Genomic DNA, 17240 nt, shown 5'->3' with positions numbered 1-17240 from the left:
CCAAAACCACTAAAAAGAAGGGAATAGCTTGGGAACTGTGGAATCTAGAGAAAGAGGCCTATTTAAACAAGTACTTCCAAGGACTCACAGTTAGTGCCTGCTACCATGGCGGCAGATGCCCATTTCAAAGTCCCACCAACCAGAAAGCAAAATAACAAAAACACAAAAAGGAAGACAGTAAGGTCTGTTACCAAAATGCTCTTGAATGGTCAACGTCAGGCAAGAGAAGTGTTCACAATCTGCCAATGCTTACGGAATTGAGGAATTTTAAGCCTCTGTCGGGAGCTTTCTGAAAACACTACACAGATTAATCCATAGCCTCCAGCACCAGGGTATCTGATCACTGATAAGCATGCGCAAGCACGGGACAAATAATAATTAGATGTAGCCTCTAAATGCTATTGCAAATATTACATGACAACTTGGACACTGAATCATGACTGTTCGTGACTGACTACTTTACAATGTTGTGAGTAATGCCTCGGGATACAGTCTAACTATAGAAGCTCATGCCTTTGTTAGCCAACTCGCCCAGCTGAATCAGTAGGTGTCAGCAGAGCTGTAAAGGCATAAAACAAGCTGGTTTTTACAAGCCCTCACATCTCCCATTAAAAGACGCAAGAGATGTATTCCATTTTCTATTACACCAATCAATTTGTCCCAGACATTTGTTTATATTTTAATTTCAAAGCTCTGCCAATTGACCTCAGTGACGTGATATTTGGTTTGGAGTTGACATGATATTTGGTTAGGAGTTAGCCGTATTAGATTTGATGGTTTGGAATCTTGACTTTGCCAGCAGAGAGCAAATATGGGGCCTGTGTTGCTTTGTTAATGAGATGGTTTTCAGGATAAATAGCATAGAGTTTCTTCGCCACATGCTCATTGAAAGAGCTAAGCAGCTACTCCAAAACCACAGCTCCATTGAACATGGCGTTCAGCAAACATTATTAAACGTCTGTGAAAGGGGGAACCGACAGCAAACACCCAAGGCCAAACCCTATCCTAAAACAGTGTTTCCCAACTCCATTCCTCCAGTGTCCCGAACTTCACACATTTTTGTTGCAGCCCCAGACAAGCACACCTGATTCAACTAATCATCGATCCCTCAATAAGTGGAATCAGGTGAGTTTGTCTGGGGCTACAACAAACATGTGTGCTGGTTGGAATATTCGAGGAGTTGGGAAACCCTGTCCTAAAACCACTGCACAAGAGCCTTTTGTTGAGGTCGTAAATAAATAGGTTGACATCATATTCTGCAAGCCTGTTAAATCCAATAGCCACAGAGTTGCGTGTTGTGGAGAGCTTAATAAACACGCAATAAAAAGCAAACATACAGGAAACGGAGAAAGACGCATTCAAGACAAAGGCACACAAAAAGTGACTATTATTGTTCAACAAAAATGTCCATGGAGGGACAAAACGCCCCATTTGGCCCATGCTTGTTTTGGAACACTTTCATTGAACTCAACTTAAAGCTTATTACTTAGCCTAGTACATACAGGTGCAGGAAACAAAAATATGTGCTGTGTTCTGTCATCACAGATAAAGTGAATGTAAGAACAAGTGTAATGAAAAGAGAAATGTACTCACCACCTTCTGAGGAAGCAGCCGACTGTAAGACAACAAAGAGAGACATGAGTGAGAAGATGCCGTCATGACCTCCTCCTGCTCTGAGGCAAGGAACCACTGGAGCCTGAGCACAGAATGTCTCTCCAGGCATCCCACTACTAGTGTGTGTGTGTGTGTGTGTGTGTGTGTGTGTGTGTGTGTGTGTGTGTGTGTGTGTGTGTGTGTGTGTGTGTGTGTGTGTGTGTGTGTGTGTGTGTGTGTGTGTGTGTGTGTGTGTGTGTGTGTGTGTGTGGCTATTAATGTGAAATGTGGGTGGATCCAGCCCAGGGCCTCTGCACACACACACACACAGCTGTTCACACCTCAAGAATGGGTCCCACTTCTCACCACACACACACTCATTACCTATGACTCACACGCTTTGGACACACAAAAACACACTCAGAGCACATTCGGAGATGCACACCCTCTCTCTCTCACACACACACACACACACACACACACACACACACACACACACACACACACACACACACACACACACACACACACACACACACACACACACACACACACACACACACACACACACACACACACACACACACACACACACACACACACACACACACACACACACACACACACACACACACACACACACACACACAGACAGACACAGACACAGACAAAAGCCAAGTGGCATGTTCCCTCTCACTGGTGTCTGGTCAGACTAGAAGTCATAATGAGGAGCTACTTAAGCGCCCTTGCTTGCACTAATAAGCCACTTTTCACATGCTAATTCAGGGGCTGAGTGGGCAATGAAAGTCTATACAAGACTAAAAGCCACAGAGTGATCAGCAATTCTGACAAGCATCTTCGGAAAGACAAAAAAATTATAATCACAAAGCCCAGGTGTAATCATTATGCCGATTCTGTTGCAAAACGTTTTGTCTGTTTACTCCAAACGGAAAATGCAAACAAGAGTTTCTATTGGACAAATTCAAGTAGGTTTGTTTCCGTTTGGTTCTTAAACGGTAAACGGTTTCCGGAATGAATACACACTCCTGGAATTTCATTGCTGGCATATTTATTAGTGAAATGGTCTCTTCTCTTCACAAGAATAGGTTGATTTTATGCAGCAGCTACAAATGTTTACTTAGCAAACAATTTGAAGACATTGCTGGCGAGAGAATGGCAGAAAACCAGGGATATCTGTTAACATTGGTTTAGTAAGGCTAAAATAAAGGTTTACAGCTGAAAGGCAAATATTTTCAAATGCAGCAGGAAATGCAGAGGAAGAGGAAGAGGAAATTAGGAAATGAGTAGAGCATCATTCAGCCTTGTCCAAGAACACACTATTAATCAGTGTGTTGGAGGATTCATTTAGAAAGAGAGTATGATTCCCTATGAGGTTATGAGACGCCACTTCAGTGTGAACATGCTGGTAGATACAGTCACCTCCAAAATTATTGGCACCCTTGGTAAAGATGAGCAAAAAAGACTCGATATAATAAATAATACAAATACTGAGCTGTATTGTACGCTCAAAACAATTGAGAAATTGAATATTTTATAATAATACAATTGCTCAGTGAAAGAGATTTTGTTTAACAAGTAATTTCAAAATATCTCTAAAAGGGATAACGATACAGCCTTTTTCTAAAATGTAAAAATTTGATTGGAGAACACATTTGGAGGGATCTTTGACCATTCCTCCAAACAGAATCTTTCCAGAATCTTTCCTTGATATCCTTTGTCTGCTCTTACGGACTGCCCTCTTCAATTCAAACCAGAGGTTTACAATGGGGTTCAAGTCTGGAGACTGCGACGGCCATTGCAAAATGTTGATTTTGTTGTCAATTAAACATTTCTTTGTAAATTTTGATTAGTACTTGGGGTTATTGTCTTGCTGGCCAAGTTTCAGCCTCCTGCCAGAGGCAACCAAGTTTTTGGCTAAATTGTCCTGTTACTTGGTAAAGTTCATGATGCCGTTGACCTTAAGGGCCCCAGGACCAGTGGAAGCAAATAGCCCCATAACATCAAAGATCCACCACCAAATTTTACCGTAGGTACGAGGTACTTTTCTGTCCACTGGATATGTCTAGACAAGGCACTTCCAACCAGGCTAATGCTTGAGATAAATCATATAGATGGTGCCGGAAGAAATGGCAGCCTTTTTACGGGCGCCTAACCAATTGTGCTATTATGTGTTTTTTGTCACGTTATTTGTAACTTATTTTGTACATAATGTTTCTGCAACCGTATCTTACGGCAAAAAAGAGCTTCTGGATATCAGGACAGCGATCACTCACCTCGGATTAGAAAAATATTTTTTCTTCAACAAGCAGGACGCACAGGATGTACTTCAGACACCCGACACGGCCGAAATCCCCGCCATTGGCAAGCGACAGAGACGCAGGTATAGAGGACACAGGGCGGGGTCCCTCGTAAGGATCCGCTGACGGCGAGTGGGAAATCCGTCCTTACCATCAATATTACTTGCCAACGTACAATATTTGGCCAATAAATTAGACGAGGTACGATCATGAATACCCTACCAACGGGACATCAAAAACTGTAATATCTTATGTTTCACCGAATCGTGGCTGAATGACGACATGGAAAACATTCAGCTGGCGGGATATACGCAGCACCGTCTAGATAGAACAGCACACTCCAGTAAGACGGGGGGGGGGGGGGGGGGTCTGTGTATATTTGGAAACAACAGCTGGTGCACGGAATCTAAGGAAGTCTCTAGATTTTGCTTGCGTATGTCATGATAAGCTGTAGACCACACTATTTGCCAAGAGAGTTTTCATCTATTTTTTTGTGGATGTTGATTTACCACCACAGACAGATGCTGGCACTAAGACCGCACTCAGTCAGCTGTATAAGGAAATAAGCAAACAGGAAACCACTCACCCAGTTGCGGCGCTCCTAGTGGCCGGGGACTTTAATGCAGGGAAACTTAAATCAGTTTTACCTAATTTATATTAGCATGTTAAATGCGCAACCAGAGGGGAAAAAATCTAGATCACCTGTACTCCACACACAGAGACGCGAACAAAGCTCTCCCTCGCCCTACATTTGGCAAATCTGATCATAATTCTATCCTCCTGATTCCTGCATACAAGCAAAAATTAAAGCAGGAAGCACCAATGACTCGGTCTATAAAAAAGTGGTCAGATGAAGCAGATGCTAAACTACAGGACTGTTTTGCTAGCACAGACTGGAATATGTTCCAGGATTCCTCCGATGGCATTGAGGAGTACACCACATCAGTCACTGGCTTTATCAAAAAGTGCATCGAGGACGTCATCCCCACAGTGACTGTACGTACATACCAAAACCAAAAGCCATGGATTACAGGCAACATTCGCACTGAGCTAAAGGGTAAAGCTGCCACTTTCAAGGTGCGGGACTCTAACCCGGAAGCTTATAAGAAATCCTGCTATGCCCTCCGACAAACCATCAAACAGGCAACCCGCCAATACAGGACTAAGATTGAATCGTACTACACCGGCTCCGACGCACGTTGGATGTGGCAGAGCCTGCAAACTATTACAGACTACAAAGGGAAGCACAGCCGCGAGCTGCCCAGTGACACGAGCCTACCAGACGAGCTAAATCACTTCTATGCTCGCTTTGAAGCAAGCAACACTGAGGCATGCATAAGAGCATCAACTGTTCCGAACTACTGTGTGATCACGCTCTCCGTAGCCAACGTGAGTAAGACCTTTAAATTCTTATGGCTGCAGGGGCAGTATTGAGTAGCTTGGATGAAAGGTGCACAGAGGTGCCCAGAGTAAACGGCCTGCTCCTCAGTCATAGTTGCAAATATATGCATATTATTATTAGTATTGGATAGAAAACACTCTGAAGTGTCTAAAACTGTTTGAATTATGTATGTGAGTATCACAGAACTCATATGGCATGCAAAAACCTGAGAAGAAATCCAAACAGGAAGTGGGAATTCTGAGGCTGGTCGATTTTCAACCAAGATCCTATTGAAATCACAGCGAGATATGGATGAGTTTGCACTTCCTACGGCTTCCACTAGATGTCAACGGTCTGTAGAACCTTGTCTGATGCCTCTACGGTGAAGGGGGGCCGAATGAGAGGGGAATTAGTAAGGTCTGCCATGACCTGACCAGGCTTTGACCATGCGCGTTCACATGAGAGGGAGCTCTGTTCCATCGCTCATCTGAAGTCAATGTAATTCTCCGGTTGGAACGTTATTCAAGATTTATGTTAAAAACATTCTAAAGATTGATTCAATACATCGTTTGACATGTTTCTACTGACTGTTACGGAACTTTTGGACATTTCGTCAGCTTTTAGTGAACACGCTTCCTGACGTTGGATTTGTTTACCAAACACGCTACAAAAATAGCTATTTGGACATAAATGATGGACATTACCGAACAAAACAAACATTTCTTGTGGAAGTGGGAGTCCTGGGAGTGCATTCCGACGAAGATCAGCAAAGGTAAGTGAAGATTTATAATGCTTTTTATGAGTTTCGTTGACTGCACAATTTGGCGGGTAACTGTATGGCTTGCTTTTGTGGCTGAACGCTGTTTTCAGATTATTGAATATTGTGTTTTGCCGTAAAGCTTATTGAAATCTGACACAGCGGTTGCATTAAGAACAAGTGTATCTTTAATTCTATGTAAAACATGTATCTTTCATCAAAGTTTATGACGAGTATTTCTGTTATTTGACGTGGCTCTCTGCAATTTCTCCGGATATTTTGGAGGCATTTCTGAACATGGCGCCAATGTAAACTGAGGTTTTTGGATATAAATATGAACTTAATCGAACAAGACATATATGTATTGTGTAACATGAAGTCCTATGAATGTCATCTGATGAAGATCATCAAAGGTTAGTGATGAATGTATGTCTATTTGTGCTTTTTGTGACTCCTCTCTTTGGCTGAAAAAATGTCTGAATTTTTCTGTGAGTTGGTGGTGACCGAACATAATCGTTTGTGGTGCTTTCGCTGAAAAGCCTATTTGAAATCGGACACTTTGGTGGGATTAACAACAAGATTACCTTTAAAATGGTATAAGATACATGTATGTTTGAGGAATTTTAATTATGAGATTTCTGTTGTTTGAATTTAAGCCCTGCACTGTCACTGGCTGTTGTCATATCAAATTATCAAATTAACGGGATTGCAGCCATAAGAAGTTAAACAGGTCACCATTCACAAGGCCGCTAGGATGTGTGCTCAAAGCATGTGCTGACCAACTGGCAGGTGTCTTCACTGACACGTCCCTGATTGAGTCTGTAATACCAACATGCTTCAAGCAGACCACCATAGTCCCTGTGCCCAAGAACACTAAGGTAACCTGCCTAAATGACTACGGACCCATAGCACTCACGTCCGTAGCCATGAAGTGCTTTGAAAGGATGGTAATGGCACACATTAACATCATTATCCGGGAATCCCTAGACCCACTCTAATTTGCATACCGCTCAAACAGATCCACAGATGATGCAATCTCTATTGCACTCCACACTGCCCTTTCCCACTTGGACAAAAGGAACACCACGTGAAAATGCTGTTCATTGACTACAGCTTAGCGTTCAACCCCATAGTGCCCTCAAAGCTAAGGATCCTGGGACTAAACACCTCCCTCTGCAACTGGATCCTGAACTTCCTAATGGGCCGCCCCCAGGTGGTGAGGGTAGGTAGCAACACATCTGCCACGCTGCTCCTCAACACTGGAGCCCCTCAGGGGTGTGTGCTCAGTCCCCTCCTGTACTCCCTGTTCACTCATGACTGCATGGCCAGGCATGATTCCAACACCATCATTAGTTTGCAGACGACACAACAGTGGTAGGCCTGATCACCGACAATGATGAGACAACCTATAGGAAGGAGGTCAGAGACCTGGCCGGATAGTGCCAGAATAACAACCTATCCCTCAACATAATCAAGACAAAGGAGATGATTGTGGACTACAGGAAAAGGAGGACCGAGCACAACTCCATTCTCATCGACGGGGCTGTAGTGGAGCAAGTTGAGAGCTTCAGCTTTTACCCCAAGCCATAAGACTCCTGAACAGGTAATCAAATGGCTACCCATTGTGTATCACCCCCCCCCCCCCCCCGGCATCCCCTCTTTTACGCTGCTGCTAGTCTCTGTTTATCATCTATGCATAGTCACTTTAACTATACATTCATGTACATATTACCTCAATTAGCCCGACTAACCGGTGACCCGGACATTGGCTACCCGAACTAGTTGCATTGTCTCCCGCCACCCCCCACCTGCCAACACCCTCTTTTACGCTGCTGCTACTCTCTGTTTATCATCTATGCATAATCACTTTAACTATACCTACATATTCCCTCAATTAGCCCAACTAAACAGTGACTCTGTACCGGTACCACCTGTATATAGCCTCACAACTGTTATTTTCACTGTCATTTTACAGTTTTTAAAAATGTCTTTACTTATCTATTGTTTACCTAATACCTATTTTTTACTTAAAAATTGCATTGTTGGTTAGGGCTTATAAGTAAAGCATTTCACTGTAAGGTCTACTACACCTGTTGTATTCGGCGCACGTGACAAATAAACTTTGATTTGATTTGATCATTTCGAGGACAGAAAAGTATTGCTATGCAAAATTAGCAAAGCTTTATGACAAAAGATTGCATAACAAGGGATTATTTAAATATCTTTGTGGGCCTACTATTGGTCACAGCTGGGAGAAGCAATTTATGCATCTAAAATAACATCCTTCATTGATCAATGACTTGAGGAATATGACCAGACACATTTTGTACCCGCCCACTGACTGACTCAGTCTCAGAGTCAGTCAGTGGTAAATAATGTTGGACCATCTGAGGGTTAGGGATCACGGTCATGTGCACCCACTGTGGTCCATTCCATTTTGGGAGTGACGGTGACCATATTTAAACGTTGCCTCAGGGTTTTCCCCCTCTCACAGAGGCGAAACAAGGGGCAGTCCCAAGAACCACAACATCTAGTCTTCACTCAACAACCACAAGGCTGCTGAACCAACCTCATACAGACGGGTCCTAAAAGCCACCTCTTGTGTGGTGGCTAGAACACATACAGCCAGGAGTCAAAGGGAGAGAAGATGAAGGGGTCAATAGAAAACAGAGAGGGGGGGGGAATGGAGAGAGCACCCACTCAACTGTTGCTTCAGTAGATCTGTCAGTTAAAAGTACTAAAAGCACCACCTTTAAATACAGAGTAGTCGCCAGTAACCACATTTTATTCTAAACTACAGACAGCCATCATCTATGATATGACACACGTCTTGGTTAGTTTATAACTCATAAAAAGTCCCTACTGAAACCATGCAATTGGGTCATTCTACGAAAGTGGTTGCTTTCCAGTCCACCGCCTTAACCACGAGGAAAAACACTTAAAAACGTCAGATAATAACACAAAATATATGCTTTTGTTTTAATTTAAGTGTTTTTGTGTTAATAAAACTAAGACAGTTCTATTGCAAAAAAAAATGTTTTATATATCCTAGCTTGTCCCTCGGGTCAGGAATCGTGGTTAAGTGACATATTTAGAATTGAAAATATATATTTTTTACACACTTTAAATGTCATAATACAAAGGAAATTATTATAGTTATTTAGTGGATTACTTAAACTAAAATATGAACTAAATATTATAAATAATTTACAGGGAATACCTCTCAATTTCATGTCCCTCATGGTACCTCATTATAAAAACCACCATAAAAAAACATGCAACATGCTGGCCAGCTTCTTACTGGGTCAAAGGTTCTTCGGAGGTGGGGCTGTTTTGAAAAGCACATGGTGAGTTTGCAATCTCTCTTCTATTAGCAATTTGATGATTCATTTGGCAATTTCATGTGAAGCCTTAAGATGTGTCACCGATGTTCCACAGTTTATAGTAAAGGGACAAGGGAATTTGATAAAAATAATTGTGGTTTGAGCTACTATGGCCGCCATCTTTCATTATCATGAAACTTTTCTGTCTTTTCTGTCTATATTCAAATTAAATATTCAAATTATATTCTGGAAAGCCTGAATTTTCATCAAAATATGGGTAATACCAGTGACAAAAAGGCTACAGGTATTTTTTTTATATGTTGTAAAAATAGCAAAATACATTAAGCAGTCATGTATGTTAATTTACATTTTTAAGGGGTTGACTATTATCTGACTAAGTATTATTACTTTTTTAAACATAAAAAGCTGGTCAAAATGCCACAATTTTCCTAGAACTACCCAGTTATACAGATGAGTGGTGGGAAGCCTAGCGGTTAAGCTCATTGGGCCTTAAAAGTTGCTGGTTCGAATCCCCAAGCCGACTAGGTAAAAAATATGCCGTTGTGCCCTTGAGCAAGGCACTTAACCCTAATTGTTCCTGTAAGTCGCTCTGGATAAGAGCGTCTGCTAAATGACTCAAATGTCAACACAAAATCAGTCGCTAGAGTAGAAGCCTAGCCAAATACCGTATAGTCCTAGTAGTAGTATGACATTTCAAGGCCTTGTGTTGTGTTACATTGATGGGAAAAACAGTTGAGATGTCAGCCATATCCTGTTCTCTAGGATGATGGATTTACCAACCAATCTTTCATTCATGTTGCCTCATAGGAGAGCATAATACAGTACATCTCATCATGACACATCGCGGATCATAGCCAACCAAGTACCTTCCCTCCTAACTCACTATGTGTCATATGAGAAACATTTCTGATGAACGATAATTATACATGTCAGATCATGTCATGTCAGGTTGCCTTTCACATATGTAGGTAACACTTCACGACACATAATCCATAAAAAAATAGCAATTTCAACACTCCTTTGATATATCTCGCCACACCTACGAAAGTTGTCACACTGTTGATTCACGAAACAGAGTGTGTGCCTGTGTCTGTGTGTGTGTGTGTGTGTGTGTGTGTATGTATGTGTGCGTCATCCGTGCGCGCGTGTGTGTGGTGACAGCCCATAGTGGTTGCTGAGACTACACACACACCTCTGTGTGTTTTCCAGCTCATTATTTCTTCCACAGCAGTACACCCCTGTGAAGAGATCAAGTGATGGCTGCCCACCTCTGTTGTCTCAACTGCTCTGCTCTCGTCCTCTGTTCACACCTCCAGTGACTGGCTCTATCCATGGGTGGCACTAGGCAGCCGGGCCGTAGCTACATATGAGGACTCTGAGGTCAGGACCTCTGTAATTTTTAAAAATGAAATAAATAATTAGGAACTCGATTTATTGTTGGGTTAAAATAGTAGGTGCAATTTTGAAACTCTGTTGTTCATCAGAAGTTTTCATTATGTTGTTGTATGTCACTCAATTAATTAGCCCCAAAAAAGTTAGATTGGTAAATTTGTCTAGTTAGTCTAGCCATAGTCTAGTTAGTCTAATCATGTCCCTTAACTCCAGGGGGGCCCACGTTGATTTTGTTAGTCATCTCACTCAGATATCATATTAACATGGCATACATCATGGCAAAATGTGTCAAATTACAGGAAATTATATTTTAAAACTGCAGAAATCTCTCCCCACCCCATGGCAAAATGTGTAGAACTGCAGGAATGTAGCTATAAAACTGCAACAATAGAAAAAGTTCTGTAAAGCAAATGTATTTGTTAACTTTTATTTAATAAAATACTTTTTCTGCTAACAGATCCCTCTGTATGTATAAAATTATAGTTTTTAATCCCGGTGCTGAGTTCATGTGTAGTGGCTAATTGTATAGCTAATAGGCTATGTGTTTGTAAATTGATTGAGATGAATGAAGCAACAGCATCCAATCTGATAATGGCTTGGGTACATTTTTGATGTTCTTCAAATAGCATTTTTGAGTTTTTAAATTGCATAGAAATGTAAAACAGTTTACGGAATTCCTGATGTTTTCATATAGCCCAGGTGCTGGTAGAGAACTCAAGGGGGGAACACAGATTATACACTAATCCCTAAGAGGTAATGTAGGCTACAGTCAGGTCCAACATTGTTTGTACCTTTGATAAAGATGAGAAAAAAATACTGATTTTATTGTATAAAAAAATGATCAGCAAAATATGTAAAAAATGATTTGCACCCCTAAAGATTCTTATAAATAAAATTAAAACAAAATACCATCTGCATTAACATTCTACTTTTTTAAGTTAATATCAGTTTAATTGTGGCCTTTACATGGATCCTGTTTCATTGGGGTATAAAAATGAGGTAACACACATTTGGATACAAAATGGGTACAAAAAAATTGCACAAAATGAAATACCACTTACCACTATTAGGGCAACAAATAATATGTTTAAAACCACTGGAACAGTGGTAAACTTGCCTGGTATTGGAAGCAAGTGTATCTTGTCCCCACGCACAGTGAGGAAGATAGTTCGGGAGGCAAAGAAAAGCATGGTCTCATCTTTGGGTTACCAAGTCTCCAAATGTACAATTAGATGTCACCATGCCAATAGGCTCTTTGGAAGGGTTGCCAAAAACAAGCTTTTATTGAGAGCAACCAATGAATGTAAACGCCTGGAGCTTGCTAAACGGCATTGGCACTTTGATTGGAACCGGTGCTAAGGGCAGATGACACGAAAATTGGTCTCTTTGGCATCAAAAGAAGGATGCAGAATATGGAAAACAAGGGTGCCAAAACAAGGACGCCAATAATTGACACTTAGCTTTTTTAGATGTATTTGTATAACTTGTTTAACAAAATCTCTTTCTCTGAGCAATTGTATTAGTATAAAATAATTATATATTTTTTTTGCATAAGATATATTGCAGTATTGGTATTATGCATTTTATACAGTCTTTATTGCTCATCTTTATCAAGCGTGCCAATAATTATGGACCTGGCTGTACATCTGATAGTGGCATCCAAATCAAATCAAATCAAGACAAGCGTATGACAGCCATGTGTAACGAACATACAGTTGAAGTCGGAAGTTTACATACACTTAGGTTGGAGTCATTAAAACTCGTTTTTCAACCACTCCACAAATTTCTATAGTTTTGGCAAGTCGGTTAGGACATCTACTAAGTAATTTTTTCAACAATTGTTTGCAGACAGATTATTTCACTTATAATTCACTGTATCACAATTCCAGTGGGTCAGAAGTGTACATACACTAGGTTGACTGTGCCTTTAAACAGCTTGGAAAATTCCAGAAAATGATGTCATGGTTTTAGAAGCTTCTGATAAGCTAATTGACATAATTTGAGTCAATTGGAGGTGTACCTGTGGATCTATTTTTAGGCTTACCTTCATACTCAGTGCCTCTTTGCTTGACATCATGGGGAAATCAAAAGAAATCAGCCAAGACCTCAGAAGAAAAACTGGAGACCTCCACAAGTCTGATTCATCCTTGGGAGCAATTTCCAAACGCCTGAAGTTACCACGTTCATCTGTACAAACAATAGTAGGCAAGTATAAACACCATGGGACCACGCTGCCGTCATACCGCTCAGGAAGAAGACACGTTCTGTCTCCTAGAGATGAACGTACTTTGGTGCGAAAAGTGCAAATCAGTCCCAGAACAACAGCAAAGGACCTTGTGAAGATTCTGGAGGAAACAAGTACAAAATTATCTATATCCACAGTAAAACTTCCTCTTGAACTTCCTTCCACAGTAAAACTTCCTCTTGAATTTGCAGACGTGTTGCTGTGCGTTTTGTTGCCAACTTTACTCTGCTAGCTTTGCTTTGCTTTGCTACCTGACAACTTTACGTTTTTTTTTTCTTTTTAATTACCGTTTATATTTTTAGTTTTTCCATCACAACTTTTTTCCCTCATTCAACTTTTTCACTCCGGACGCTTTATCTGGACATGGTTCGTCAGCACCTTCAACAGCCGAAGCTAAGTAGTAACATTAACATGATGTCTTCTAATTGCATTCGCTGTACTCATAATATACAGGAGAATGATCGCCTTACGGCGAGGATAGCTGTGCTGCAAGCCCAGCTTCAGACGCAATCGTTAGGCAAGGGTAATTTCAGTGTAGGAAAGGAAGAAACAGCGTCTGTGCCACCAGTAAGTACAGATAGTAACATTAGTATAAATCCCCCCGCACTGTCCCCGCAGCCGGACAATTTTCTCATGGCTTCTGGAGGGAAATGCTGTTGGAATGCTCAACCGGTGTCGCTCATTCAGCCGACAGAAACTTTCAACCGGTTTTCCCCATTGAGTAGCGAGTCGGAGTCTGAGGCCGAGTCTTCTCTTGTCTCTACTCCTCCCGTTACGGGGTCTGAGACGCCGAAGGCTCCCACCATTAGCTCTGACAAATTGAAAACACTAGTCATTGGCGACTCCATTACCCGCAGTATTAGACTTAAAACGAATCACCCAGCGATCATACACTGTTTACAAGGGGGCAGGGCTACCGACGTTAAGGCTAATCTGAAGATGGTGCTGGCTAAAGCTAAAACTGGTGAGTGTAGAGAGTATAGAGATATTGTTATCCACGTCGGCACCAACGATGTTAGGATGAAACAGTCAGAGGTCACCAAGCACAACATAGCTTCAGCCTGTAAATCAGCTAGAAAGATGTCGGCATCGAGTAATTGTCTCTGGCCCCCTCCCAGTTAGGGGGAGTGACGAGCTCTACAGCAGAGTCTCACAACTCAATCGCTGGTTGAAAACTGTTTTCTGCCCCTCCCAAAAGATAGAATTTGTAGATAATTGGCCCTCTTTCTGGGACTCACCCACAAACAGGACCAAGCCTGACCTGCTGAGGAGTGACGGACTCCATCCTAGCTGGAGGGGTGCTCTCATCTTATCTACTAACATAGATAGGGCTCTAACTACACAATGAAATAGGGTGCAGGCCAGGCAGCAGGCTGTTAGCCAACCTGCCAGCTTAGTGGAGTCTGCCAATAGCACAGTCAGTGTAGTCAGCTCAGCCATCCCCATTGAGACTGTGTCTGTGCCTCGACCTAGGTTGGGCAAAACTAAACATGGCGGTGTTCGCCTTAGCAATCTCACTAGGATAAAGACCTCCTCCATTCCTGCCATTATTGAAAGAGATCGTGATACCTCACATCTCAAAATAGGGTTACTTAATGTTAGATCCCTCACTTCAAAGGCAGTTATAAGTCAATGAACTGATCATAATCTTGATGTGATTGGCCTGACTGAAACATGGCATAAGCCTGATGAATTTACTGTGTTAAATGAGGCCTCACCTCCTGGTTACACTAGTGACCATATCCCCCGTGCATCCCGCAAAGGCGGAGGTGTTGCTAACATTTACGATAGCAAATTTCAATTTACAAAAAAAAAAATGACGTTTTCGTCTTTTGAGCTTCTAGTCATGAAATCTATGCAGCCTACTCAATCACTTTTTATAGCTACTGTTTATAGGCCTCCTGGGCCATATACAGCGTTCCTCTCTGAGTTCCCTGAATTCCTATCAGACCTTGTAGTCATAGCAGATCATATTTTAATTTTTGGTGATTTTAATATTCATATGGAGAAGTCCACAGACCCACTCCAAAAGTCTTTCGGAGCCATCATCGACTCAGTGGGTTTTGTCCAACATGTCTCTGGACCTACTCACTGCCACAGTCATACTCTGGACCTAGTTTTGTCCCATGGAATAAATGTTGTAGATCTTAATGTTTTTCCTCATAATCCTGGACTGTCGGACCACCATTTTATTATGTTTGCAATCGCAACAAATAATCTGCTCAGACCCCAACCAAGGAGCATCAAAAGTCGTGCTATAAATTCTCAGACAACACAAAAATTCCTTGACGCCCTTCCAGACTCCTTCTGCCTACCCAAGGACGTCAGAGGACAAAAATCAGTTAATCACCTAACTGAGGAACTCAACTTAACCTTGCGCAATACCCTAGATGCAGTTGCACCCCTAAAAACGAAAAACATTTGTCATAAGAAACTAGCTCCCTGGTATACAGAAAATACCCGAGCTTTGAAGCAAGCTTCCAGAAAATTGGAACGGAAATGGCGCCACACCAAACTGGAAGTCTTCCGACTAGCTTGGAAAGACAGTACCGTGCAGTACCGAAGAGCCCTCACTGCTGCTCGATCATCCTACTTTTCCAACTTAATTGAGGAAAATAAGAACAATCCAACATTTCTTTTTGATACTGTTGCAAAGCTAACTAAAAAGCAGCATTCCCCAAGAGAGGATGGCTTTCACTTCAGCAGTAATAAATTCATGAACTTCTTTGAGGAAAAAATCATGATCATTAGAAAGCAAATTACGGACTCCTCTTTAAATCTGCATATTCCTCCAGGGCTTAGCTGTCCTGGATCTGCACAGCTCTGCCAGGGCCTGGGATCGGGAGAGACACTTAAGTGTTTTAGTACTATATCTCTTGACACAATGATGAAAATAATCATGGCCTCTAAACCTTCAAGCTGCATACTGGATCCTATTCCTACTAAACTACTGAAAGAGCTGCTTCCTGTGCTTGGCCCTCCTATGTTGAACATAATAAACGGCTCTCTATCCACCGGATGTGTACCAAACTCACTAAAAGTGGCAGTAATAAAGCCTCTCTTGAAAAAGCCAAACCTTGACCCAGAAAATATAAAAAACTATCGGCCTATATCGAATCTTCCATTCCTCTCAAAAATTTTAGAAAAAGCTGTTGCGCAGCAACTCACTGCCTTCCTGAAGACAAACAATGTATACGAAATGCTTCAGTCTGGTTTTAGACCCCATCATAGCACTGAGACTGCACTTGTGAAGGTGGTAAATGACCTTTTAATGGCGTCAGACCGAGGCCCTGCATCTGTCCTCGTGCTACTAGACCTTAGTGCTGCCTTTGACACCATCGATCACCACATTCTTTTGGAGAGACTGGAAACCCAAATTGGTCTACACGGACAAGTTCTGGCCTGGTTTAGATCTTACCTGTCGGAAAGATATCAGTTTGTCTCTGTGAATGGTTTGTCCTCTGACAAATCAACTGTACATTTCGGTGTTCCACAAGGTTCCGTTTTAGGACCACTATTGTTTTCACTATATATTTTACCTCTTGGGGATGTTATTCGAAAACATAATGTTAACTTTCACTGCTATGCGGATGACACACAGCTGTACATTTCAATGAAACATGGTGAAGCCCCAAAATTGCCCTCGCTAGAAGCCTGTGTTTCAGACATAAGGAAGTGGATGGCTGCAAACTTTCTACTTTTAAACTCGGACAAAACAGAGATGCTTGTTCTAGGTCCCAAGAAACAAAGAGATCTTCTGTTAAATCTGACAATTAATCTTGATGGTTGTAAAGTCGTATCAAATAAAACTGTGAAGGACCTCGGCGTTACTCTTGACCCTGATCTCTCTTTTGACGAACATATCAAGACTGTTTCAAGGACAGCTTTTTTCCATCTACGTAACAGTGCAAAAATCAGAAATTTTCTGTCCAAAAATGATGCAGAAAAATTTATCCATGCATTTGTTACTTCTAGGTTAGACTACTGCAATGCTCTACTTTCCGGCTACCCGGATAAAGCACTAAATAAACTTCAGTTAGTGCTAAATACGGCTGCTAGAATCCTGACTAGAACCAAGAAATTTGATCATATTACTCCAGTGCTAGCTTCCCTACACTGGCTTCCTGTTAAGGCAAGTGCTGATTTCAAGGTTTTACTGTTAACCTATAAAGCGTTACATGGGCTTGCTCCTACCTATCTTTCCGAGTTG

At 41.7% G+C, this 17240-nt stretch overlaps 1 protein-coding gene across 2 annotated transcripts in view; it reads right to left on the bottom strand.

Moving 5' to 3' along the window:
• Positions 1-17240, bottom strand: part of LOC139534580 (regulator of G-protein signaling 12-like) — a 95676-nt gene that overhangs the window by 24910 nt on the left and 53526 nt on the right. For both annotated transcript variants that reach the window (XM_071333820.1, XM_071333819.1), the window contains exon 4: positions 1594-1615. In XM_071333820.1, coding sequence (XP_071189921.1) covers positions 1594-1615 — 22 coding nt within the window. The remainder of the gene's footprint in view (positions 1-1593; positions 1616-17240) is intronic.

This window comes from Salvelinus alpinus, chromosome 11 (assembly GCF_045679555.1).
Source record: "Salvelinus alpinus chromosome 11, SLU_Salpinus.1, whole genome shotgun sequence".
Classification (NCBI taxonomy): domain Eukaryota; kingdom Metazoa; phylum Chordata; class Actinopteri; order Salmoniformes; family Salmonidae; genus Salvelinus; species Salvelinus alpinus.
This window is presented reverse-complemented; position numbering and strand designations above follow the sequence as displayed.